This window comes from Carcharhinus amblyrhynchos, unplaced genomic scaffold, assembly GCF_965287045.1.
Source record: "Carcharhinus amblyrhynchos unplaced genomic scaffold, sCarAmb.v2.hapA scaffold_39, whole genome shotgun sequence".
Classification (NCBI taxonomy): domain Eukaryota; kingdom Metazoa; phylum Chordata; class Chondrichthyes; order Carcharhiniformes; family Carcharhinidae; genus Carcharhinus; species Carcharhinus amblyrhynchos.
The window spans coordinates 6,008,097-6,032,473 of NW_027649780.1; the positions used below are offsets into that span (position 1 = coordinate 6,008,097).

The 24,377-nt window shown below is 45.6% G+C and overlaps 2 protein-coding genes across 2 annotated transcripts; one reads left to right on the forward strand and one right to left on the reverse strand.

The window, feature by feature from the left end:
* The first annotated feature begins 23 nt into the window (after positions 1 to 23).
* On the forward strand, positions 24 to 23,032 carry LOC145335572 (uncharacterized). Its single transcript, XM_080181378.1, has 3 exons — positions 24 to 110; positions 2,075 to 3,288; positions 22,158 to 23,032. Exons 2-3 carry the CDS (start codon positions 2,374 to 2,376, stop codon positions 22,941 to 22,943), a joined length of 1,701 nt encoding a protein of 566 aa, XP_080037504.1. The 5' UTR covers positions 24 to 110; positions 2,075 to 2,373; the 3' UTR covers positions 22,944 to 23,032.
* Positions 5,925 to 19,284, reverse strand: LOC145363479 (uncharacterized). Its single transcript, XM_080218678.1, has 4 exons — positions 18,932 to 19,284; positions 14,511 to 15,701; positions 9,399 to 9,454; positions 5,925 to 9,139 (listed from the first exon to the last, which is right to left on the reverse strand). The coding sequence occupies exons 2-4, from the start codon at positions 15,347 to 15,349 to the stop codon at positions 8,028 to 8,030; spliced, it is 2,007 nt and encodes a 668-aa protein (XP_080074804.1). The 5' UTR covers positions 15,350 to 15,701; positions 18,932 to 19,284; the 3' UTR covers positions 5,925 to 8,027.
* Positions 23,033 to 24,377: the final 1,345 nt, after the last annotated feature.

Genomic DNA, 24,377 nt, shown 5'->3' on the forward strand with positions numbered 1-24,377 from the left:
GAGCTGGAGCATGCGCAGTGCGGGTAATAACGGAAGACGAACGGTTTTAACTTGGACGCGAGACCAATACGAGGTAGAGGACGGCGTGTGGGGAAAGATAAACATTGCGGGTGGGTGGAGAGGCTTCGTAAACATGTTGTTCAAACCCAGACCCCGGAAAAGAATTTTCCGGTTCTCCCCGTTTGTACCAAATGGAGCCGCAGCTTGTAGTGTTGGGCCCGGACTGACTGCCGCCATTGAGGCTGAATGTGGGAGGCCGGCAGGGATTGTGAATGGAGAGTAAAGCCCTGACGTCGCAATGGAACGGGTGAATGAGTGTGACGTCACAATTGAACGCGTGAATGAGTGTGACGTCACAATGGAATGAATGAGAGTTCCAGATGAGCTGAGACTGGGGTGGAGTCGGGCGATGGCACTGACATGTGGCCCGGTGGCACAGTGGTTAGCACAGCTGCCTAACAGTGCCAGGGACTTTTTCTCTTCTCTTTTTCATTCACAGGTTTTAAGTCGGTCCACCTTGTGTCCAACGAGGGGCATACACGGGATGGGTCGTACTTGGGCTGCTCTTGGTTGTTCGAGATTGGCCTAGTGCTTCATGTCGTTAGTGTGTGCTTAAACTGGACCAGATGCTGGGCAAGACGACAGCTCAGTCACTAACACTGATTGCTGTACAGACACATGGATTTGGGCCGGTGTCTGTGGGAGTTTGCACGTTTTCCCCGTGCTTGTGTGGGTTTTCTCTGGGTGCTCCGGTTTCCTCCCACACCCCAAAGATGTGCTATTCGGCTGATTGGCAGTAATAAGTTGTCCCTAAATTAGTTTCCCTCAATGTGGATGGCCATAAAACATTAGATAAGGGTCATGGGTGGAGGGGGGACTGGTGGTGTTAAGATGGCGGCGCGGGCTTGTTGGACCGAAGGGCCTGTTTTTGTTCTTTGTTTGTCTTTGACCCGGGTTCAATTCCAGCCTTGGGTCGCTGCCTATGCAGAGTTTCTACATTCTCCCCGTGTTTGTGTGAGTTTCCTCCGGGTGTTCCGGTTTCCTTCCACAGTCCAGACAGTGGAACTCCCTCTCTCTCCTCTGTCTGGGAGCACCAATAGTTTCAAAATAGTTCTGGAAAAAGATAGGACAGGTTCACAGCTCAAGGCCCTAAACTGGAGCAGGGCCACTTTTGTGGGCATTAGGCAGGATCTAGCAGATGTCGATCAGATGAGTTTGTTTGAAAGGAAAGGAATGACTGGCAAATGGGAGGTTTTAAAAGTGTGATATCAAGAGTCCAGGGGCAGTATATTCCTGTTAAGATGAAGGGAAAGAATGGGAAATTTAGGGATCTCTAACACTCAAGGGACATTGAGGCTCTGGTCAGGTAAAAGAAGGAAGCATACGTTGGGTTTAGGCAATCGGAGACAAGTGAATCACTCTGACTATAAAAAGTGTAAGAAAATACTGAAGAGGGACATCGGGAGGACAAAAAGCGGGTATGATATGGGTCTGGCAGGTAAGATTAAAGAAAATTCCAAGAGGTTCTATAGCTATATTAAGAGTAAAAAGGTGGCTAGAGAGAGAATAGATTCTCTTAAAAATCAGTATGGCCATCTGTGTGTGGAGCCACAGGAGATGGGTGAGATTTTTAATGAATACTTCTCCTCTGTGTTTACTGTGGAGAGCACCATGGGTGCTAAAGAAATAAGGGAAACAAGTGGTGATGTCTTGGACACGCGCATGTTATGTGGGAGGAGGTATCTGCAGCCTTATAGAAGCAAATTACTGCGGATGCTGGAATCTGAAACCAAGAAACAAAATGCTGCAAAATCTCAACAGGTCTGGCAGCATCTGTAAGGAGAGAAAAGAGCTGATGTTTCTTGTCTAGATGACCCTTTGTCAAAGCTCTGAAACACCAGTTCCTTGGTCCATACAGATGCTGCCAGACCTACTGAGAGTGAGGAAAGAGTGTGAGGGATGGAGATTTACAGCTTTTGGTGAATGAGAGAGGAAAGAATGTTCCATAGAAATTATCAGTTCTGAATTTCTATCCTGTACTGACACTGATAACTTTTGGAAACTCATTTTACAGGATACTGAAAGAGGAATCACAGGCCGAAATCTCAAACATCACGTCTAGATGTGACACAGTCATATTCCTTGGGACGTCAATATCTTCGGACTTTGAATCCAGACGGAGAAATGATTGTCCAGTCGGTCAATTTGAAAAGATTTGAAATGTCAGTGTGAGTGAAAAAGCATCAACACACTGCCACACTTGAGTGAGCGTGTTCCAAGTTACACAGTCTGAATAAATATCACACCATTCACAGTGGGTAGAGACTGTAATCTTGTGTGTGTGGACGAAGTAGAGGCAAGGACACCTGCACCATGGAGAAACCATGGAAATGTGTGGACTGTGGGAAGGGATATGGAGTCCCATCTAAGCTGGAAACTCATCAGCGCAGCCACACTGGGGAGAGGCCATTCACCTGCCCTCAGTGTGGGAAGGGATTCATTCAGTTATCCAGCTTACGGATGCACCAGCGAGTTCACACTGGAGAGAGGCCATTCACCTGCTGTCAGTGTGGGAAGGGATTCACTCAGTTATCTGACCTGCAGAGACACCAGCGAGTTCACACTGGGGAGAGGCCATTCACCTGCTCTCAATGTGGGAAGGGACTCACTCAGTTATCTGACCTGCAGATACACCAGCGAGTTTGCACTGGGGAGAGGCCATTCACTTGCTCTCAATGTGGGAAGGGATTCACTCAACTCTCCCACCTGCAGACACACCAGCGAGTTCACACTGGAGAGAGACCATTCAGCTGCTCTCAGTGTGGGAAGGGATTCACTCGGTCATGTCACCTGCAGAGACATCAGCGAGTTCACACTGGGGAGAGACCATTCACCTGCTCTCAGTGTGGGGAGGGATTCACTCAGTCATCAAACCTGCAGAGACACGAACGACTTCACACTGGGGAGAGACCGTTCACCTGCTCTCAGTGTGGGCAAGAATTCGCTCAGTCATCTGTCCTGCAGAGACACCAGCGAGTTCACACAGGGGAGAGACCATTCACCTGCTCTCAGTGTGGGAAGGGATTCACTCTGTCAACCGACCTGCAGAAACACCAGCGAGTTCACACTGGGGAGAAACCATTCACCTGCTCTCATTGTGGGAAGGGATTCGCTCGGTCATCTGACCTGCGGGTACACCAGCGAATTCACACTGGGGAGAAGCCATTCACATGTTCTCAGTGTGGGAAGGGTTTCAGAGTTTCATCCCGGCTGCTGAGACACCAGCAAGTTCACGAGTGATGACAGGTTGTTTCAGAGAGAAAGCAGCAGCTTTGCTGGGCAGGAATGAGCACCTTCAGGAGCTCCGCATTCAGACAATAGGGAAAGCTTAGTGCAGCCATAGGCACAAACTCTGCGCTGTAATTGGTTCAGGGTAATTCTACTTGCGGTACTCCGACTCTTTCCATTGGTCAATCCGGACCCAATCATAATAAAGGACGGAAATGACCCCACTGGAACATTGTGACGTCAACAATGGGAGCATGCCTGATTCAGCCAATCAGGATTACTCTCCTACGCAGTGACATCGTTAGGCCCAAGTCCCCGGCCACCTCAGTCGCTGAGACGAATCTTGACGGCTCCGGCCAATCGGCAGCTCTGGAGGACCGGAAGTCGCATAGACCTCCAGCCAATCAGAGCGCGGGTTTTATGACACTGCAGATTGAGCTTCAGACATACTCAAATTTGTTCTTGTCTCCAACAAGGGCATTGACCGGTCACGGGTATCCGGCCTCTGATCTTCGGGTAAGCATTCTCCAAGGCAGCCTTCACGACACACAACAGCACAGAGTCGCTGAGCAGAGACTGATAGCCAAGTTCCGCACACGAGGACAGCCTCAACCAGGATCTTGGGTTCATGTCACACTTTCTGTAACCCCCCAATAACGACTTGCCTGAGCTTGCAAAATCTCACTAACTGGCCTGTCTGGAGACAATACACATCTCTTTAACCTGTCCTTAACGCTGTCTCCATTCACATTGTCTGTACTTTTAAGACTTCATTACTTATAGAGATTCACATTCCAATCATTATTCTGTAAATTGAGTTTGTGTCTTTATGAGCCCTGTTTGTGAACAGAACTGCCACTCAACTGATGAATGGGCAGTGCTCCAAAAGCTAGTGGATTTTGCTACTAAATAAACCTGTTGGACTTTAACCTGGTGTCATGAGATTTCTTACTGTGTTTATCCCAGTCCAATACTGACATCTCCATGTCAAGATTACAAATGAACATTGGAATTAGGGGCAGGACTGGGCCCAGGTATCTTTTTCTTTCTCTTTCAAAGAAATTGATATCCTTCAGCTCCCTCAAATTTCTGCCAAAAGAGTATGGCGACGTCTTGTGAACTTGATTTAATTTATTATTGTCACATGTATCATTCAATCAGCTCCTGTGTCCATTCTTCACTGCAGAACCCCTTCACCCTGCTGCTCCCACAGTCCTCAGCTTGATACAGAGTTAGCTCTGTTCACCATCAGCCTTTGTTGCTGTCTTCATTTGCTTTATGGATACCCATCAAGTGACACACTCTTTAAGTCAGGAATTAGGATTGGGAATGGGGCTTTTTGGTCCAGGAAGTTCACGCTGGCTCCCTGTGAATCAAACCATTTCCCTGTTCTATCCCTGTTGGTTTATTTCTCTCAATTGCTCAAGCAATTTTATTTTGGAAACATTCCATCATCTCTGCTCTCCCCCTCATAAGAAGTGGGTTCCAGGTATTTGCCACTTTCTTCAAATGCAAATGAGTCTCAGAGCAGAGAAGGAGGCCATTCCACCGATTGTACCCATGATATTCCTTTGAAGAAGCTCTTCCATTAATCCCATATTTCATTTCGAATCTGTCCAGTTCCATTTGAAAGATCCAGTTTAATTTTCTTCCTGCACCATTTTCAGACAGTGAATTCCAAATCACAACAACCCATGTTCTATTTTAAAACAAACAATTTAACAACATATCGTGTTTAGATTTTCACAGGAGATTTGGAAATGGAGTAAAAGGCATGGTTGTTACTCAAAATTAAGATTCAGTCTTTATTGATAATCTCCGTGAGCGGACTGAGTGGGATACATCCAACTTTGGGGTCTACTTTGAAAAAGGAAATTACATTCTGACAGTCCCTTTCATGACCACAAGATCCTGGAAAGTGTTTCACAGCCAAGTTCTTTTGAAGTGTGGTCACTGTTGTGATGTGGGAAACTCACAAATGAAAATGATCACTTTCATCTGTATTAATAGTTAAATATAACAAGGTCAAGGAAGCCATGTTAAACCCTAACATATGAGGAGATTGTTATGCAATAAAGCTAGACATTGCTGAGCAAGCAGAACTTGTCCAAGCTATGGAATTCTTCAATCATTCTGAGAAGATAGAGGATGTTATATTCTGTCAAAGTCTGGCTCAAGAATGAGGCTCTTTGTTCAACCTGATCAAGATTAGTTAAGAAAGAAACCTATTGTCTTTCACAAAGTGTATTTTTGAACTAGTGTTTCTTGTATTAACTATTGCAGGATTCTCTGGAGGCTAGGTATTGTCAAAAACTTCAGCCAACACAGAGACTCACAAAGGCCAGTGTTCCGGTTAAAAACGTATCTATATTAACCAACGATTGATGGGAGAACGAGCATTGGGCAGTCCAATGGCTTACTACAAGAGAAGACACTGAGCATTCCAACACCACTCTAAGGTTACATACAGCAGACAGGACAATTATACCTTTCCTAAGTTTACATTTCCTGCCTTTTATTAATTATGAACCAGTCAGTTTCAATACAAATCAATCACAATTAATACCTGTTATATAATTCAGCCAATTGCATTTACCCTTTGACCTCATGGGGTTTCACTGATCTGTAAAATCCAGATCCTTCCTCCCTTTGTTAGAATCATAGGATCCCTACAGTGCAGAAGGAGGCCATTCGGCCCATCAAGTCTGAACTGACCACAATCCCACCCAGGCCCTATTCCCGTAACCCCATGCATTTACCCTAGCTGGTCCCCTCGACACTAAGGGGCAATTTAGCTTGGCCAACCCACCTAACCTGCAAGTCTTTGGACTGGGGGGAAACGGGAGCACCTGGTGGAAACCCATGCACACACGAGGAGAATGTGCAAACCCCACACAGACAATGACCTGAGGCCAGAATTGAACTCAGATCCCTTGCCCTGTGCGGCAGCAGTGCTAACCACTGTGCTGCCCCCTCTGTTGCTCAGCAACTGCTGACTTTGGCCACAAAGGTCACATTAAGGTTCCCACTAACTCTTGCTCATGTCAATGGCCAGACCAGACAGAAGTATGTTCTTGTGTCTGAAAAGGCCAACCTTATCTGGACAATATGATTAATGCAAATCATAAGGGACTCTGATAAGGCCTGCACAATATGAATTACTCTATTGAAGAAGGGGCCAAGAAGACCTTACTGCTAGTAACTGTTAGTGATAAGAACTTACACATTCTGTAGTTTCATTGTCCTAAAGATTGTGGTTCATCTCAATATGCCTCTTGTCCCATTAGGCTTTGAGGCAACCTGCTTTGGCTAAAGTGTACAGATTTCTTTAACATACAGCTAAAATACATTTTTACAGATCCAAACTACATGTTAAAGTCAGAAATACTTGACGAAATCGCATACTTAGTTAAATATCTTTATGTGTTTATCTGTGTCTTATATAGACCCCCCTGTTGTAAACCTAATCTTAGGTCATTTCACTTTTTAGAATTTTATTAGTAACTTAAATCCCTGGTTACTTGAAATATCTATAACCTACTAGGAATTTCCCCCATATAACCAAATATATTAATTAGCGATTACTGTGATAATTAGCTACCAGTCAGTAATAAATGACTGAATAAGTGGTGAGTCTTAATTGAATTATAGTTGAAAGATCAATAATGAGTTAGTTCACAGAATCACAGATTACTACAGTGCAGAAGAGGCCCTTCAGCCCATTGAGTCTGCACCAATGCATGAAATGTCCTGACTTGCCCAGCTAGTCCCACTTGCCAGAACTTTGCCCATAGCCTTGAATGTTTTGACTTGCCATCAGGTACTCATCCAGGTACTTAATAAAGGATGTGAGGCATACTGAAAGACTGATTTTTATTTGCTGTAAAATGTAAAAGTTTGATTGCTGTATATGTGAAGAATGTGCAGTGAGGATAAATGTACTGGCGAGAGAGACCTTCAAGCTCTGATTAGCCTCAACATTTGAAACTGTGTAAATAAGGGATTGTACAGAATCAGATAAAGGGATAGTATGAAACAATTCTATTCCTGATAATGAGAAAGTGGAGCAAGTCATTGAAGATCCAATTAAAGTAATCTAGTGACAAAATTGCTTTGTTTCTTTACTGCAACCATTACCTCTCCCTTTGCCTTTTGTTTCAGGATATTTTTGACATTTAATCTCACCCACCTTCTAACCAATCCCTGACTTCCCTTTTTGTTCTATCTGACCCTCTCCTCTTCCTCACCAGCATCAAACCCAGCACATTTCTCCCTCTCTAGTTCTGAAGTAGAGTTAAATTGGACGTGAAACATTAACTTTATTTCTCTCTCCACAGATGCTGCCAGACTTGCTGTGTTTTTCCAGTTCTTTCTGTATTTATTTTAGATTTACCTGCAGTGGTGAAAAGCACTATTTTCTATCCAGGATAAAGTAATTGTCTTTCACCAGCTTTTGTGGATCATTTCAGTGGAAATGAGCTCTCCCAGACTCAAAGAGCATCAGCCCACTGGAAGCAAAGTTGAGAGAGTGGCCAGTCCAGCAGAAAGAAACCTGTGGACTGTGTGTGTCTTTATATGCCCTTCTCTGATCAGAACCTCCCACATACCTGACGAAGGGACACCGTTTCCAAAAACTTGTGGGATTACTATCAGATAAACTGGTTGGACTTTAACCTGGTGTTGTGAGACTTCTTACTGTAATTAACAGCAGCAGTAACAGCAGAATCCAAACCCTGTCATCACTTGTGAACTTGCTCGTGTTTCAGCAGGCTGGATAACTGAGTGAATCGCTTTCCACACACAGAGCAGGTGAAGGACCTCTCCCCAGTGTGAACTCTCTGGTGTCTCTGCAGTGCGGATGACCATTTAAACCTCTTTGTGCAGTGAGAGCAACTGAACGGTCTCTCCTCAGTGTGAATGCGCTGGTGGGACATCAGATCCTGAGAGCTTTTGAAGCTACTCTCACAGTCAGAACATTCAAAGGGTCTCTCATTGTTATGAGTGACTTTATGATTCAATAGGTGGGATAACTGAGTGAATCCCTTCCCACACACAGAGCAGCCGAACGGTTTCTCCCCAGTGTGAATTCGCTCGTGGTCCCTCAAATCTGAAGCACGTTTGAATCCACTCCCACAGTCAGGGCATTTAAAGGGTCTCTCCTGGGTGTGAGTGATTTTGTGCCTCAGCAGGTTCGATGACAGAGTGAATCCCTTCCCACACACAGAGCAGGTAAATGGCCTCTCCCCAGTGTGAACTTGCTGGTGTGCCCATACGCTGGATAACTGTGTGAATCCCTTTCCACATATGGTGCAGGTAAATGGTCTCTCACCGGTGTGAACTCGCTGGTGTGTCTGCAGATGGGATGACCTTCTGAACCTCTTGGTGCAATGAGAGCAGCTGAACGGTCTCTCCTCAGTGTGAATGCGCTGGTGAAACACCAGTTCACCAGAGGTTTTGAAGCAGCTCCCACAGTCAGAGCATTTAAAGGGTCTCTCATCAGTGTGAGTAGCTTTGTGATTCAGTAGGTGGGATGACTGAATGAAACCCTTCCCACACAGGGTGCAGGTGAATGGCTTTTCCCCAGTGTGAACTCGCTGGTGTGCCCGCAGACCGGATGATTGAGTGAATCCCTTCCCACACTGAGAGCAGGTGAATGGCCTCTCTCCAGTGTGAACTTGCTGGTGTCTTTGCAGGGTGGATAACCAAGTGAATCCCTCCCCACACTGAGAGCAGATGAACGGCCTCTCCCCAGTGTGACTGCGTCGATGAATTTCCAGCCGAGATGGAACTTTATATTTCTTCCCACAGTCCGCACATTTCCATGGTTTCTCCATGTTGCAGGTGTCCTTGCCTCACTCTTGGGTGGGCAATCAGTGGAAGCCTCATCCACGCACAGAACACGAGTACAGTCTCCCCGCAGTGAATGGTGTGATTTTAATTCAGGCTGTGCAACTGGTTAAAGCTTTTCAGTCAGTGCACTGGAACACTCTCACTTGAATGTGCAATGTGTTGGCACTTTTCCATTGACGTTTGAAACTTTTCAAATCAAAAGACCAGACAATACTTCTAGATTTAAAGGCCAATGATAATCACGTCCCAAGGAATATGACTCTCAGATCTAGACATGACATCTGAGATTCCTGCCTGTGATTCCTTTTTCAATATCCTGTAAAAGAAATTTACATAAGTCATCATTGTCAGTACAGGATAAAAATTCAGAATAGACAACTCTAGTTCCTACAGAATGTTCTTTCCGCTCATTGTGCAAAAGCTGTAAATGTCCATCCCACACACTTTCCCTCCATTCTTACTCTGCTGTATCTAGTATTCACCCTCCCAATTCTCCTGAAGATGCTGATTGACAGATCTATGCTCACTGCATCCTTCCTGGACACAGAAATCATAAGAAATAGGAGCTGCAGTTGGCCAATCAGCCTATCGAACTGCCTCAACCATTCATTAAGAATTGGCTGATCTACCTCAGCATTATTTCCCATACAATCCCCCAGGTCTTCAATATCTCAAAACTTATCAATCTCCAGCTTGAAAATTCTTGATGGCCGAGACTCCACAGTCCTCTGGGGTGCAGAATTCCAAAACTTCACCACATCCTTGAGTGAGGAAATTCCTCCTCACCTCAACTTTATCTGCATTTTCTGACCTGTTCCCTATAACAGTCTCCTTTATCAATCAAAAATCAGTCCAACTGACCCTGGAATATATTCAATGGCCCTCAGCCTCCACTGATCCCTGTGGGATAAATCCAAGACTAACAACTCTCTGTTTGAAGAGGTGACTGGAAATATATAACATAGCAACAGTACTATGTTACACAGCTAGATATAATTATAAATATACTTTATCATATCTCTGTCTGATATTAATTTACTGTCTCCTTAAATGTCAGCCATCTCCTGGGGAAACCAGCCCTTTAATTGTGAACATTAGGAAAGGGATCTTTTAGCCAGACAAATCAACGTGTCAAGCTGAGAGAGCAAAGGATGTCAATGTCTTTAAGAGAAAGGGAGAGACCTGGGCCAACCTTTCCAGGGTCTGCATCCTCCCTGGATTCACTTCCTTTCCCTTCAGCAAATCTCCAGTTTTTCCAAGAATGAGAAAAGAAATGGAAAGAGGGAGAAAAGAAAGTGTTTTACTCACAGATGTTGGAGACAGGAGGAAGTTCGAGTACGTCTTAAGATCAATCTTCAGTCACACAAAGCCCGCAGTCTGATTGGCTGGAGGACCAGAGTCCTTCCGGACCTCCGACTCTTTCCATTGGTCGATCGCTCAGAAGGTCGCAGGTGGGCCCGCCCCCGCAAATACGCAGCTTCTCCTCTCCCTTGGACATGCGCAGTCGCGGGCCGGGGGGAGGGGGAGACCACCGAGCGGCTCCTCGCTCTGGCCGGAGCCGCCAGCCGCTTGTCTGGAAACCTTGGCTCGAGGAGGGGCAGGGGGCGGGGAGCAATGGGTGGGGGCGGGGCTCCCGGATCCGCGCGCCCGGGCCTGCGTACTGGAACCCCAGGACGTCATGCCAGAGCAGACTGATTCCTATTGGCTGATTCTCGTGTGGACGTTCCTAACGCTCAGTCTCCCATTGGAGCAAAAAGACAACATTGCGGATTGGTTGACTCAGGCCGGGCTCCATTGTGATGTCACAATGCGGAAGTTGACCAATGAGCTTCAGAGTGAAACTTCCTCCTCTGTGCAACATCTGGGAGGAAATCAATGTTTCCCCTTTCCATTTCTTTTCTCATTCTGGGGGAAATTGGGGACTTGAAAAACTGAATGGTAAGGAAGTGAATCCAGTCTGTACATTCCATACATTTTTAGTCCAGTCATTTAGACATACATCTGTCTGGCAGCCTGCATGGAGATTTTCAGCTCTGTCTCCAGGACAGGAAGCAGTGAGCATGGATCTGTCAATCAGTCTGAATCAGCACCTTCAGGAGAATTGGGAGGGTGAATATTAGATACAGCAGAGTGAGAATGAAGGGAGAGTGTGTGGGATGGGAACCAAAAGAGAAGATGCTGGAAAATCTCAGCAGGCCTGGCAGCATCTGTAAGGAGAGAAAAGAGCTGATGTTTCGAGTCCAGGTGACCCTTTGTCAAAACAGTGTGGGATGGAGATTTACAGCTTTTGGGAAATGTGAGAGGAAAGAATGTTCCATAAAAACTAGAATTGTCTGTTCTGAATTTCTATACTGGACTGACACTAATGCACTTTGTTAACTCCTTTTACAAGGACAAGGCTGAGGACAAAAATATGAGCATGAGAGCAAGATGGTAAATTCTAATGGCAAGCGGAAGGTGAGGGTCATGCTTTGGACTGAGTGGACGTTTTCCACAAAGAGGGCAGGGAACAGGCTACAGATGAATTAAAGAGAAACTATTTGTGTCCAGAACATTGTGAACATCCTTTTACTCTGGTTGTCTTTGATCCTCTCGTCATTTTCTGTTTGTTTTAACCATGTTCTGTTTCATTAATAAACTTTTATCAGTAAAAATATTTGATTGTTCTGGAGTTTTCCTGATGAGATTGATGCACTTTAGGAAAAGTGGGTGAGAGGGTTTGGCAGGCTCTTTAACAGAAAGCGATTCCCTCTATGAAGTGGTTCATTTTGGCAGGTCAAATAGGATGGCAATAAGTGTAAAGTGTTAATTTTGGCAGGTCAAATAGAATGGCAGAACATAATATTAATGGTAGGACTCTTGGCAGTGTGGAAGATCAGAGGAGTCCGAGTTCATAGGACGCTCAAAGCAGCTGCGCAGGTTGAAGTTATGGTTAAGAAGGCTTATGGTGTACAGGCCTTCATCAGTCGAGGAATTGAGTTTCAGAGTCGAAAGATGATGTTGCAGCTTTATAGGACCCTGGTCAGACCCCACTTGGAGTACTGTGCTCAGTTCTGGTCACCTCATTACAGGAAGGATGTAAAAGATTCTCCAGCTCTCTCTTTACCCCCTATCCAACTTGTGGACAGTTTTTACTCAGTGTTATTTCTTCCAAGCTCTTAATTGTCCCAATCTATAATTTTATCCATTTTACTTTAATTTTCCTCACATTGTGTCCATGTGCACTGTGGTTAATTGGATCCTGATTGTTTTGAACTCAGTTTCTCTCTGGAGTGTGTGTCAGTGCCTTGATGTTGTCACAATGTTGTCTCAATCCCCTGGCCACATTAACCATTTCATCTTCTGCTGTGTCTCAAGTAGCTGTGTGTGTTTGGGACCCGCTCTTCACTCCATCTCACCATGAATTTAGGCTTGCTATTTTTCACATGTAACAAATCAGATGTGCACACTCACTCCGGTTTCCCAAAATCATGTCACACATTCTTAACTCTCAGATGTGCTGTTGTAAAGATCAAATATAGTGTCTGTCTGTCTTATCTCCCTGTTAAGGCGCTGATATTTCATATCCTGGCTGGGCTTTCAAATGTGGATTTCTTTAAAACAAAGTTCACGGATGTAGGAGTGTTTCAGAGACCAAGTATTGTGCTGGCTTTCACTGATTTACAACTCAGCTAATGCAAAGAACAATATGACGGTGTGGTGACACAGTGGTTAGCACTGCTGCCTCACAGTACCAGGGATTCAGGTTTGATTCCTGGCTTGGGTCACTGTCTGTGTGGAGTTTGCACATCCTCCCTGTGTCTGCATGGGTTTCCTCCAGGTGTTCTGGTTTCTTCCCACAGTCCAAAGTTCTGTGGTTTGGGTTGATTGGTTATGTTACATTGACCCTAGTTTCTGAGGATTAGCAGGGTAAATATGTGGGGTTACTGAGATAGGCTGGGATTGTTGTCAGTGCAGGCTTGATGGGCCAAATGGCCTCCTTCTGTACTGTCAGGATTCTATTTGAATATAATGGGCAGCTTGATTATTTTCAGTCTGGGCTAATCCAGTAACCTGGAGTTTTATGACCCTTTTCAAACTGTTGTGTTGAGCCTGATTAAAAGGTCAGTGCTGTCTTTGGACATTTCTTTAACAGGAGAAAGGTTTTAGTTTTCTTTTGTCACAAGCTCTTTGGACTGCAGACTGAGAGTAGTGTTTCTCATCTGTTTCCGTGGAGTGAAGATTCTGCTACCTGTGAGTTGCCAGCTGGAAGATAGTGGCAAGCAGTCTGTCTCTCTCTCTCTCTATCTCAAGGTCCTGAAATTTCCAGAACTGGGAAGTCAAAGTTTGAAATCAACGTTTAATGGACTAATTCACAACAGGTGTTAAAAAGCTGCAAAATCCAGCATCACGTGAGCATACTTGCTTTCTGTGCAAAGCCTAAAACGAGCTGTAAGTTTGTAGGGATTATTTGATTTGGACTTAGCTGTTCAGGTTGAGACAAGATCATGGTTGCTTTTTATTGCAATTGGTAAAAATTATGCTAATTTTTCTTCTTCTATTTTAACTGTGTTCTTAAATTAACTTTGTTTGCTAAAAACTTCCTCGTGGGTCAGTTGAATCATACCTGGAGTGAAATATCTTATGCTCACTCGAGTGCAAATCTTATGGCTAGGCTGAATTTGTAAAGGACCTTTCATTTCACCACACCCAAGGTGAGTTATTCAATTTCCTTTATTGTCCAGGACAATATGTTCACAATATTTTTAAAACAGTAATTAAACATTCCCATTCGATTTCAGGTATTAACATATTCTGTTACTTTGTTCTTTATTGTCGATGTCAGACTGGGGTTGTTGCCCTTGGAGCAAAGGAGGTTGAGAGGAGATTTGATAGAGGTGGGCAAGATTCTGACAGATTTAGATAAGGTGGACAAAGAAAAGATGTTCCCATTCACTGATGGGACAAGGACAAGGGGGACACAGATTTAAGGTTTTGAGTCAGAGATGCAGGGGGATGTGAGGAAGAATATTTTGATGCAGTGAATGGTAATGAGCTGGAACTCGCTCACTAAAGGGTGGGGGAAGTGGAGACAATAAACAATTACAAAGGAAATTGGATGGGCATTTAGGGGGTGTTTCAGGCAGAAATGCTGACTAAACATCTCTAAACTTCCTAACACCCTGTCACTCTGTGATTCTTGTGAAATTTAAAACCAGGTATTTGCAACAAGACTCAAAGAGCATCAGCCCACTGGAGGCAAAGTTGAGAGACTGGCCAGTCCAGCAGAAAGAAACCCTCCCCATTGACCAGCAGTGAGAATGAACAAAATGCAGTCCAGGATGTAATTGAGAACAGAAACAATAACAGCAGAATCTAATCCCCCTATTCACTTGTGAACTTGTTGGTGTGTCAGCAGGGTGGATGAATCACAGAATCCCTTCCCACACTGAGAGCAAATGAGCAGTCTCTCCCTGGTGTGAACTCGCTGGTGTGACTGCAGGGTAGATAACCGAGTGAATCCCTTCCCACACATGGGACAGGTGAACGGCCTCTCTCCAGAGTGAACTCGCTGGTGTCTCCGCAGGTTGGATAACTGAGTGAATCCCTTCCCACACTGAGGGCAGGTGAATGGCCTCTCCCCAGTGTGAACTCGCTGGTGTGTCTGCAGGTTTGATAAATGAATGAATCCTTTCCCACACTGAAAGCAGCTGTATGGTCTCTCCCCAGTGTGATCTCGCTGGTGTGTCTGCAGGCTGTACAATTGAGTGAATCCCTTCCCACACTGAGTGCAAGTGAATGGTCTCTCCCCAGTGTGAACCCGCTGGTGTGCCCGCAGATGAGATAACTGAGTGAATCTTTTCCCACATTCAGAGCAGCTGAACGGCCTCTCTCCTGTGTGAACTCGCTGGTGTTTCTGTGAGTTGGATGACTTACTGAATCCCTTCCCACACTCAGGGCAGGTGAATGGCCTCTCCCCAGTGTGAACTAGCTGGTGTGTCTGTAGGCTGGATATCTGAGTAAATCCCTTCCCACACTGACAGCAGGTGAATGCGCTCTCACCGGTGTGAACTCGCTGGTGTCTCTGCAGAGTGGATGAATCACTGAATCCCTTCCCACAAACACAGCAGGTGAACGGCCTCTCCCCAGTGTGGCTGCGTCGATGAGCTTCCAGTAGAGAGGGCGCTTTGTATCTCTTCCCACAGTCCTCACATTTCCATGGTTTTTCCATATTGTCGGTCTCCTTGTCTCATTGCAGTTTTATCATTTGAAGCCTTGTTCACACAGACAACATGGTACAGTCTCTCCCCGCTGTGAATGCTGCGATGTATTTTCAGGCTGTGTAACTGGTTAAAGCTCTTTCCACACTCAGTGCACTGGAACACTCTCACTCAGGTGTGTGTTTGTATCCCAGTGTTTTTCCAGTCACATTGTTGCTTAAAATCTTGCAGTCGACAGACCGCTCAAACATTTCTCCTTCATATTCAGAGGTTGAGGAAAATTAGTTTCCAAGGAATTGGGTGACTCTGTCAGACTGAGATGTGATACTTAAGATTTATCTGTGTGATTCCTCTTCTAATATCCTGTAAAAACAATTTACAAAAGTCATCAGTGTCAGTACAAGATAGAAATTCAGAACAGACAACTCTAGTTTCTATGGAACATTCTTTCCTCTCTTACTCCACAAAAGCTGTAAATCCCCATCCCACACACTCTCCCTCCATTCTCACTCTGCTGTATCTAATATTCACCCTCCCAATTCTCCTGAAGGTGCTGATTGAAGCTAGTTGACAGATCCATGCTCACTGCTTCCTGTCCTGGACTCAGAGAGCTGCAGCCAGAACTGTACACAGTTCTTCACCTGTGGCCTAATCAGTGGTTTATACAGGGCAGGGGAAGGCTCGAAGGGCTAGATGGCCTATTCCTGTTCCTATTTCTTATGTACAGCTACATCAGAACCTCCCTGCCCTTATATTCAATGCCTCAGTTAATAAAGGCAAGTATCCCATGTGCTTTCTGAATCCCCTTGTGTACCTGTCCTGCTGTCTTCAGAGATCTATGGACATACACACCAAGGTCACTCTGAACCTCTGTACCTCCAGGATCTGACTATTCATTGTGCATTCTGTTACCTTGTTAGTCCTCCCAAAATGCATTACCTCAAACTTTTTAAGGATTGAATTCCATTTGCCCCGGCTCTACCCATCTAACTAAACTTTTAAAGTTTATGTATTAGTGTCACAAGTAGTCTTACATCAGCTCTGCAATGAAGTTACTGCAAAAATCCCCAAGTTGCCACACTCCAGCATTTGTTTGGATACACAGAGGGAGAATTTAGCATGATCAATGTACCTAACAACACATCTTTCAGACTGTGGGAGGAAATCGGAGTACCTGGAGGAAACCCGTGCAGACATGGGGAGAATATGCAGGCTCCGCACAGACAGTGACCTAAGCTGGGAATTGAAGCCAGGTCCTTGGTGCTGTAAGGCTGCAGTGCCACTCGGTCATTATTGTCCTGTAAACACGGTTTCATTAAAGGGAAGTCGTGTCTGACAAATTTACTGGAGTTCTATGAGGATGTGTCTAGGGCAGTGGATAGAGGAGAGCCGGTGGATGTGGTCTTTCTGGATTTTCAGAAGGCGTTTGACAAGGTACCTCACAAGAGGTTATTGCAGAAGGTCAGGGGACATGGAGTTGGGGGTAGGGTGTTAGCGTGGATAGAGGATTGGTTGTCAAATAGGAGGCAGAGAGTGGGGGTCAATGGGTGCTATTCGGATTGGCGGATGGTGACTAGTGGGGTGCCCCAGGGGTCGGTGCTGGGGCCTCAGCTATTTGCCATTTATATAGATGATCTGGAGGAGGGAACCGAGTGCAGGGTGTCGAAATTTGCTGATGACACCAAGATTGGGGGAACGGCAAATTGTGCGGAGGGTGTGGAGAGTCTGCAGAAGGATCTAGATAGGCTGGGCGAATGGGCCAGGAAATGGCAAATGGAATTTAATGTTGGCAAGTGTGAGGTGGTCCACTTTGGTAGGAAGAATGGTAGGAAGGACTATTACTTACGTGGCGAAAAACTGCAGCAGGCGACGGTGCAGAGGGACCTCGGGGTCCTTGTGCATGAATCGCAAAAACCCAGCTTGCAGGTGCAGCAGGTGGTCAGGAAGGCGAATGGGATGCTGGCCTTCATAGCGAGGGGGATTGAATATAAAAGTAGGGAGGTCTTGCTGCAGCTGTATAGGGCATTGGTGAGGCCGCAGCTGGAGTACTGTGTGCAGTTTTGGGCGCCGCACCTGCGCAAGGATATTTTGGCCCTGGAGGGAGTGCAGAGGAGGTTTACTAGGCTGATACCGGAGTTGAGGGGATTGAGCTATGAGGAGAGGCTGAATAAACTAGGCTTGTACTCGTTAGAGTTTAGAAGAATGAGGGGAGATCTCATTGAGACGTATAAGATGATGAATGGGATGGATAGGATAGAGGTGGAGAGACTCTTCCCGCTCAAAAAAGACAGTAGGACTAGGGGGCACAGCCTCAAGATAAAGGGGAGGCGGTTTAGAACGGAGTTGAGGAGGAACTTCTTCACTCAAAGGGTGGTGAATCTCTGGAATTCTCTGCCCGTTGAAGTGGTGGAGGCTGCCTCGCTAAATATTTTTAAGAAGCGGGTTGATGGGTTTTTGATAAGAGAAGGGATTAAGGGTTATGGGGAGAGGGCGGGAAAGTGGAACTGAGCCACGACAGATCAGCCATGATCTTATTGAATGGCGGGGCAGGCTCGAAGGGCTAGATGGCCTACTCCTGCTCCTATTTCTTATGTTCTTATGTTCTTATCTAACGCTTTGCTCATCAGCATTTATGAAATCACCAATCTTTGTGTCACCTGCAAACTTACTTGTTATACCTCCAACATTCACATCCAAATGATTAACTTACACTACAAACAAGAAGAGATGCAACACCTATCCATGCAAAACACCGCTGGACACAGACTTCTAGTCACAAAAATTGCATTTGACCATCCCCCTCTGACTCCTGTCACTTTTGGATCCACTTTGGCAAATTATCCAATGAGCTTTCACCTTCTTCATCAGCCATCCATATGGGACCTTGTCAAAAGCCTTACTGAAGTCCATGTAGACTACATCAACTTTATACAATGAGTCACCTCCTCAAAAATGCAATCAAATTTGTAAGACCTGATCTCCCGTTGCCAAAACCATGCTGTCTATCCTTGATTAATTCTTATCTCCCCAAGTGGAGATTAACTCTGTCCCTCAGAATTTTTTCCAATAGTTTCCCTACTGAAGTTAGACTTACTGGTCTGTCGTTTGCTGTTTTTTCCCTGTGTTCCTTCTTGACCAATGACACCACATTGGCTGTCCTCCAGTCCTGTGGCACTTCTTTTGCAGTGAAAATGCCGGTGTTGTACTGGGGTAAACACAGTAAGAAGTCTCACAACACCAGGTTAAAGTCCAACAGGTTATTTGGTAGCAAAAGCCACTAGCTTTTATAGAACTCTCACTCCACCTGATGAAGGGACAGCACCCTGAAAGCTAGTGGCTTTTGCTACAAATAAACCTGTTGGACTTTAACCCGGTGTTGTGAGACTTCTTACTGTGTTTACCTCTCCTGCAGCCAGCTAATTATTGCCAGAGTCACTGCAATCTCCTTCCTTGCCTCCCACAGCGGGCTGGGGATCACCCCATCTCGGCCTGGGGATTTATACAATTTTAGGCCCGTTACAACCTCCTCCCCCTCAAATGTTAAGTTGTTGAAGTGAATCACAAAGCTGCTCCCTGATATCTATACGACTCACCTGATGAAGGTGCAGTGCTCTGAAAATCCATGATTCCAAATAAACCTGTTGGACTTTACCCTGATGTTGTGAGACTTCTTACTGTGTTTTCTATGCCTACATCATCCCTCCCCACAGTGAATACAGATACAAAGTATTAACTTAAAACCCCACAAATATCTCCCAGCTCCACGGACAAATTACCACATTACTCCCTAGTGGACCCTATTCTTTCTCTGGTCACCTCCTGTCCTTCACATGATGAAAGAACACCTTTAGACAGACGTTACACAGAGGAGGAAGTTTTGGCCTGAAGCTCCTCAACCAACTTCCGCATTCACACAATGGAGGAAATGTGATTGGCTGGAGGACCAGAGTGCTTTCGGTCCTCCAACTCTTTCTATTGGTCAATACCTCAGCCAGACCGTCGTGGGGAAATGGGCGACCCGCGCACATGCGCAGGTTCCCCTCTCCCCGGAACATGCGCTCCTGCCCCTCTCCCTTGGACATGCGCAGTCCCGGCCCGGGGGGGGGAGGGGGAGATCACCGAGCGGCTTCTCGCTCTGGCCGGAGCCGCCAGCCGCTTGTCTGGAAACCTTGGCTCGAGAAGGGGCGGGGGGAGGGGAACAATGGGTGGGGGCGGGGCTCCCGGGTCTGTGAGGCGGAGTCTCCACCCCTCTGACCTTCACGCTGAGCTGCTGACCAATGGGAAGCGTTGGAGGACCGGAACGACACTGGTCCTCCAGCCAATCAGAGCTCGGGCTTTGTGTGAATGAAGATTGCGCTTCAGACAGACTGAAACTTCCTCCGGTCTCCCACATCTGTGAGTAAAACACTTTCTGTTCTCCCCCTTTCCATTTCTTTACTTATTCTGGGGGAAATTGTTGACTTGCAGCAACTGATGACGCGAAATAGAAGCAGGAGTGGCCACCAGGCCCTTCAAGCCTGTCCCGCCATTCAGTGCAATCATATCTAATCTATTCCGGCCTCAACTCCTTTACTGTGCCACTTCCCATAGCCCTCTATCCCTCCATCTATTAAATATTTATCCGCCTCACTTTAAATACTTCTAATCATCCAGTCTCCACCACCCTTTGGGACAGAGATTCACCATCCTCTGCAAAAATAAATTTCTATGCACCTCAGTTTTAAATGACCGACCCTTTATCTTGTAGCTTGTTTGTGATTCTTCCGCTCCTGAAAATATTTCACCATCTACCCTATCAAGCCCCCCCACAGGATCTTATATATTTCAATAAACTCACCCCTTTGTCTTCTAAACTTCAAGGAATGCAGACCTAGACAATTTATTCTCTCTTGTCCTCTCATCCTAGGAATTAGGCTGGTGAATCTCCTTTGGACTACTGCCAATGTTACAATATTCTTGTTTAAGAAAGGGAATCAAAACTGTGTTCCAGTTTAGACCTCATCGACACCCTGTGCAGTTGCCACAAAACCTCCCTGCTTTTAAATCCAACCCTTTGCAATAAAGATCAAAATTCCATTTTCCCTCTTACCTATTGTGGGACCTGCCTGCTAGCTTTTTGTGATTCATGCACCAGAACACCCAGATCCCTCTGTACTTCACTCATCTGCAACACCTCTCCATTTGGATAATCTCCTTTTTGATTCCTCCTACTGAAATAAATAGGCGGCGCGGTGGTACAGTGGTTAGCACTGCTGGCTGACAATGCCACGGATCTGTGTTCGATTCCCAGCTTGGGTCACTGACTGGTTGGAGTTTGCATATTCTCCCTGTGTCTGCGTGGGTTTCCGCTGGGTGCTAAGGTTTCCTCCCACAGTCTGAAAGACGTGCTGGTTAGATGCATTGGTCTAAACAGGCGCCGGACTGTGATGACTAGGAGAATTTCACAGTAATTTTATTGTGGCATTAATGTTACTTGTGACTAATAAACAAGTAACATTAATGCTGCAGTGAAATTACTTTAACTTTATGAGCTCACATTTCCCCATATTAAACTTAATTTGCCAGATTTTCATCACTCAATCTAGCTATATCCTCATTACAACATGTTCTTCCACCTATCAATGTATCATTTGGAAACATTACATTCTGTTCCTCCCTCCCAGTCATTAATTAAATCATGAACAATTGCGAGCCAAGAACTGATCCTTGTCGTACTCCACTAGTTATATCTTTCCACTCTGAAAATGACCCATTTATTCCAACTCTGTTTTCTATGTGACGGCCAGTTTTTAATCCATACTAATACACTTCCACCAATTTCATGGGCCTTTACTTAATGTACCAGCCTCTTATGCACCACCTTGTCAAATGCCTTTTGGAAATCATAGAGTCCCTAGAGTGCAGAAGGAGGCCATTTGGCCCATCTAGTCTGCACTGACTCTTGAATACAGCATCTTTCCCAGGTCCTATCCCATAACCCTACAGTTTTACTCCACTAATCCCCCTAATTTATATCTATTGGGACACAAAGGGGCAATTTAGCATGGCGAATCTGCTTAACCCACAAATCTTTGGATTTGGGAGGAAATCGAAGCACCTGGAGGAAACCCACACAGAGAACATGCAGACTCCACGCAGGCAGTGACCCAAGACTGGAATTGAACCTGGGCCCCTGGTGCAGTGAGGCAGCAACGCTAACCACAGTGCCACCATGCTGACCTTGTGCCACTCTTACTATTGACTTACTCCTGTTCCTGATGTTCAAAAGGCATTGCACCACCAGCTTTCGAAGGGCCCAACCAGCAATGCCCACATCCATAAAAGAATGAAAAAAAGAGAATTGTCTGTTCTGAATTTCACCCTGGTACTGATTTTGTAAACTCCTTTCACAGGGTGTTAGAAGTTGAGAATCTACAGTCAAAAATCTCAAATCAAACATCACGTGAAGATCTGAGGTCAAGACCACTGAATTCATCAGGAGCTGATAATCACCGCTTTTGGAATCTAGAAGGAGAAATGTCTGTTTCTTCTGTTTGCCCCAAAAAGGTTGAAACATCAGTGTGATTGGAAAAGCACCGAGATACACACACACATCCAAGTGAGAGTGTTCCAGTGCACTGATTGTGGAAAGATCTTTCACTTGTTGCATATCCTGGAAAAAGCTTTGCACAATTTAGAACAGGGAGACCGTGCACGTGTCGTGTGTGTGGACAAGTCTTCAACTAATCGTTAAACTTTGAGAGTCAAAAAGACACCAGCACCATGGAGAAACCGTGGCAATGTGAGGACTGTGGGAAGAAATGGCAGTTCCCATCTGAGCTGGAAATTCATCGACGCGTTCACACTGGAGAGAGGCCGTTTACCTGCTCAGACTGTGGGAAGGAATTTGCTCATTCATGCAACCTGCAGACACATCAGCGAGTTCACACCGGGGAGAGGCCATTCACCTGTTCTGACTGTGGAAAGGGATTCACTCATTTAACCCACCTCCACACACACAAGCGAGTTCACACTGGGGAGAAACCGTTCTCCTGCTCTCAGTGCGGGAAAGGATTCTCTCAGTTATCCCACCTTCTGAGGCACCAGCGAGTTCATACCAGGGAGAGGCCCTTCTCCTGCAAGGAGTGTGGAAAAACATTCACTACTTCATGGAACCTGCTGACACACCAGCGAATTCACACTGGGGAGAAGCCATTCACCTGCTGTGCATGTGGGAAGGGATTCAGTCGGTTGTGCAGCCTGCAGACACACCAACGAGTTCACACCGGGGAAAAACCATTCACCTGCTCTGAGTGTGAGAAGGGATTCGCTCAGTTATCCCACCTACTGTCACACCAGCGAGTTCACACCGGGGAGAGGCCGTTCATCTGCAGCATGTGTGGGAAGGGATTCAGTGAATCATTCACCCTGTTAATACACCAGCGAGTTCACAAGGACGAGAGGCCATTCACCTGCTCAGAGTGTGGGATGGGATTCACTAAATCGTCCAACCTACTGACACACCAACATGTTCACACAGGGGAGAAGCCTTTCCCCTGCTCAGTGTGTGGGAAGGGATACACTCAGTTATCCAGCCTGCGGAGACACCAGAAAGGTCACAAGTGATGATGGATTTTGCTGCTCCTGCTGCTGTTAATCACATCCTCCACTGAACCAGGTTCATTCTGATTGTTGGAGGAGTCGGAAGGTTCTTTCTGCTGGACTGGCCAGTCTCACAACTTTACTTCCTGTCAGTTTTTGAGAATTGTTGCAAGTATCTACTTTCATATTTTATTTGCATTGCAGAGTTAAATAGTGTTTGGAATGTCAAAGATATTTGTTCAAAACTGTTTGGAACTCCTGAAATCATGCCAGGTTTCCATGGAGATGAGCTGTGGTGGTTTGAATGTTCTTCTGTTTAATTTCTCTGGCTGTGTCTCACAGAAGGAAACTGCAAAGCTTTGAGTCTAAATTAGCTGTGATCGAGTGGGACACTACATTAAAAGATATGATCTAGACAATTAAGGGTGAGTATTTAAGGAATGCAGTACTGGAGTGATAATGTCACTGGAATGGCAATCCAGAGACCGAGGTTAATGCCCAGCTGTCACAGGTTAAATCCCACCATAGTAGATCAATCAATAAGAATCTGGAACTAAATGTCTAACGGTGACCATGAAACCATTGTCGGTTGTCAGAAATACCCATCTGGTTCACTGATGTCCTTTTGATAAAGAAATCTGCTGTCCTGGTCTGGTCTATATGTGGCTCCAGAGCCACAGCAATGTGGTTCACTTTTGAATGTCTTCTGAAATGGCCTAGCAAGTCACTCATTCGTATCAAATCACTAGAAAGACTATAAGGAATAAAATTGAACTTTCTACAGTACCAAACATTAACAGCAAGCAATAGTGCGATCATTCAACTCTATCAATGGATCAGATCTGAGCTCTGCAGTCCTGTCAGTAATATTCATACTGTACAAGTGCCACACAATGAGTGTCTCCAGCATGAGAGAATCGAACCATTGCCCCTTTACATTCAATGACATTGCTATTCTGAATTCCCTAACTATCAACAGGTTGGGGATTACATTGACCAAACTGAAAGGAACCAGCCATATAAATACAATGGCTACAAGAGATGTCAGAGGCTGGGAATTTGCAGCCAGTAACTCACCTCTTGACTCCTGAGAGCCTGCCCACCATTTACAAGTCAGGAATGTGATAGAATACTCTCCACTTGCCTGGGTGAATGCAACTCCAGCAATACTCGAGAAGCTCGCCATCATCCAGCTCACTTGATCAGCACCCCATTCACAAACATTCTCTCCTTCTACCACCGACGCACAGGGGCAGCAGTGTGTACCATCTATAAAATGTACTGCAGGAATTCAATGAGGCTGCTTAGACAGCACCTTCACATCCTGTGACTTGTACCATCTAGAGGGACAAGGGCAGCAGAAACATGGGCACACTACCACCTGGAAGTTCCCCTCCAAGCTACAGACCAGCCTGACTTGGAAATATGTCGCTGTCCCTTCACTGTCACTGCAACCCA

Bases quoted from the DNA above. Each gene is read 5' to 3' on its own strand.
- LOC145335572 (XM_080181378.1), top strand. From the start codon at position 2,374: ATGGAGAAACCATGGAAATGTGTGGACTGTGGGAAGGGATATGGAGTC. The intron at 3,289-22,157 runs GTTCACGAGTGA...TTCCCATCTGAG, and splicing joins GGCTGCTGAGACACCAGCAA to CTGGAAATTCATCGACGCGT.
- LOC145363479 (XM_080218678.1), bottom strand. From the start codon at position 15,349: ATGGAAAAACCATGGAAATGTGAGGACTGTGGGAAGAGATACAAAGCG. The intron at 9,455-14,510 runs GTGAATAGGGGG...TTTCTTTTACAG, and splicing joins ACACACCAACAAGTTCACAA to GATATTGAAAAAGGAATCAC. The intron at 9,140-9,398 runs GTCATATTCCTT...CCCAAGAGTGAG, and splicing joins TGTCATGTCTAGATCTGAGA to GCAAGGACACCTGCAACATG.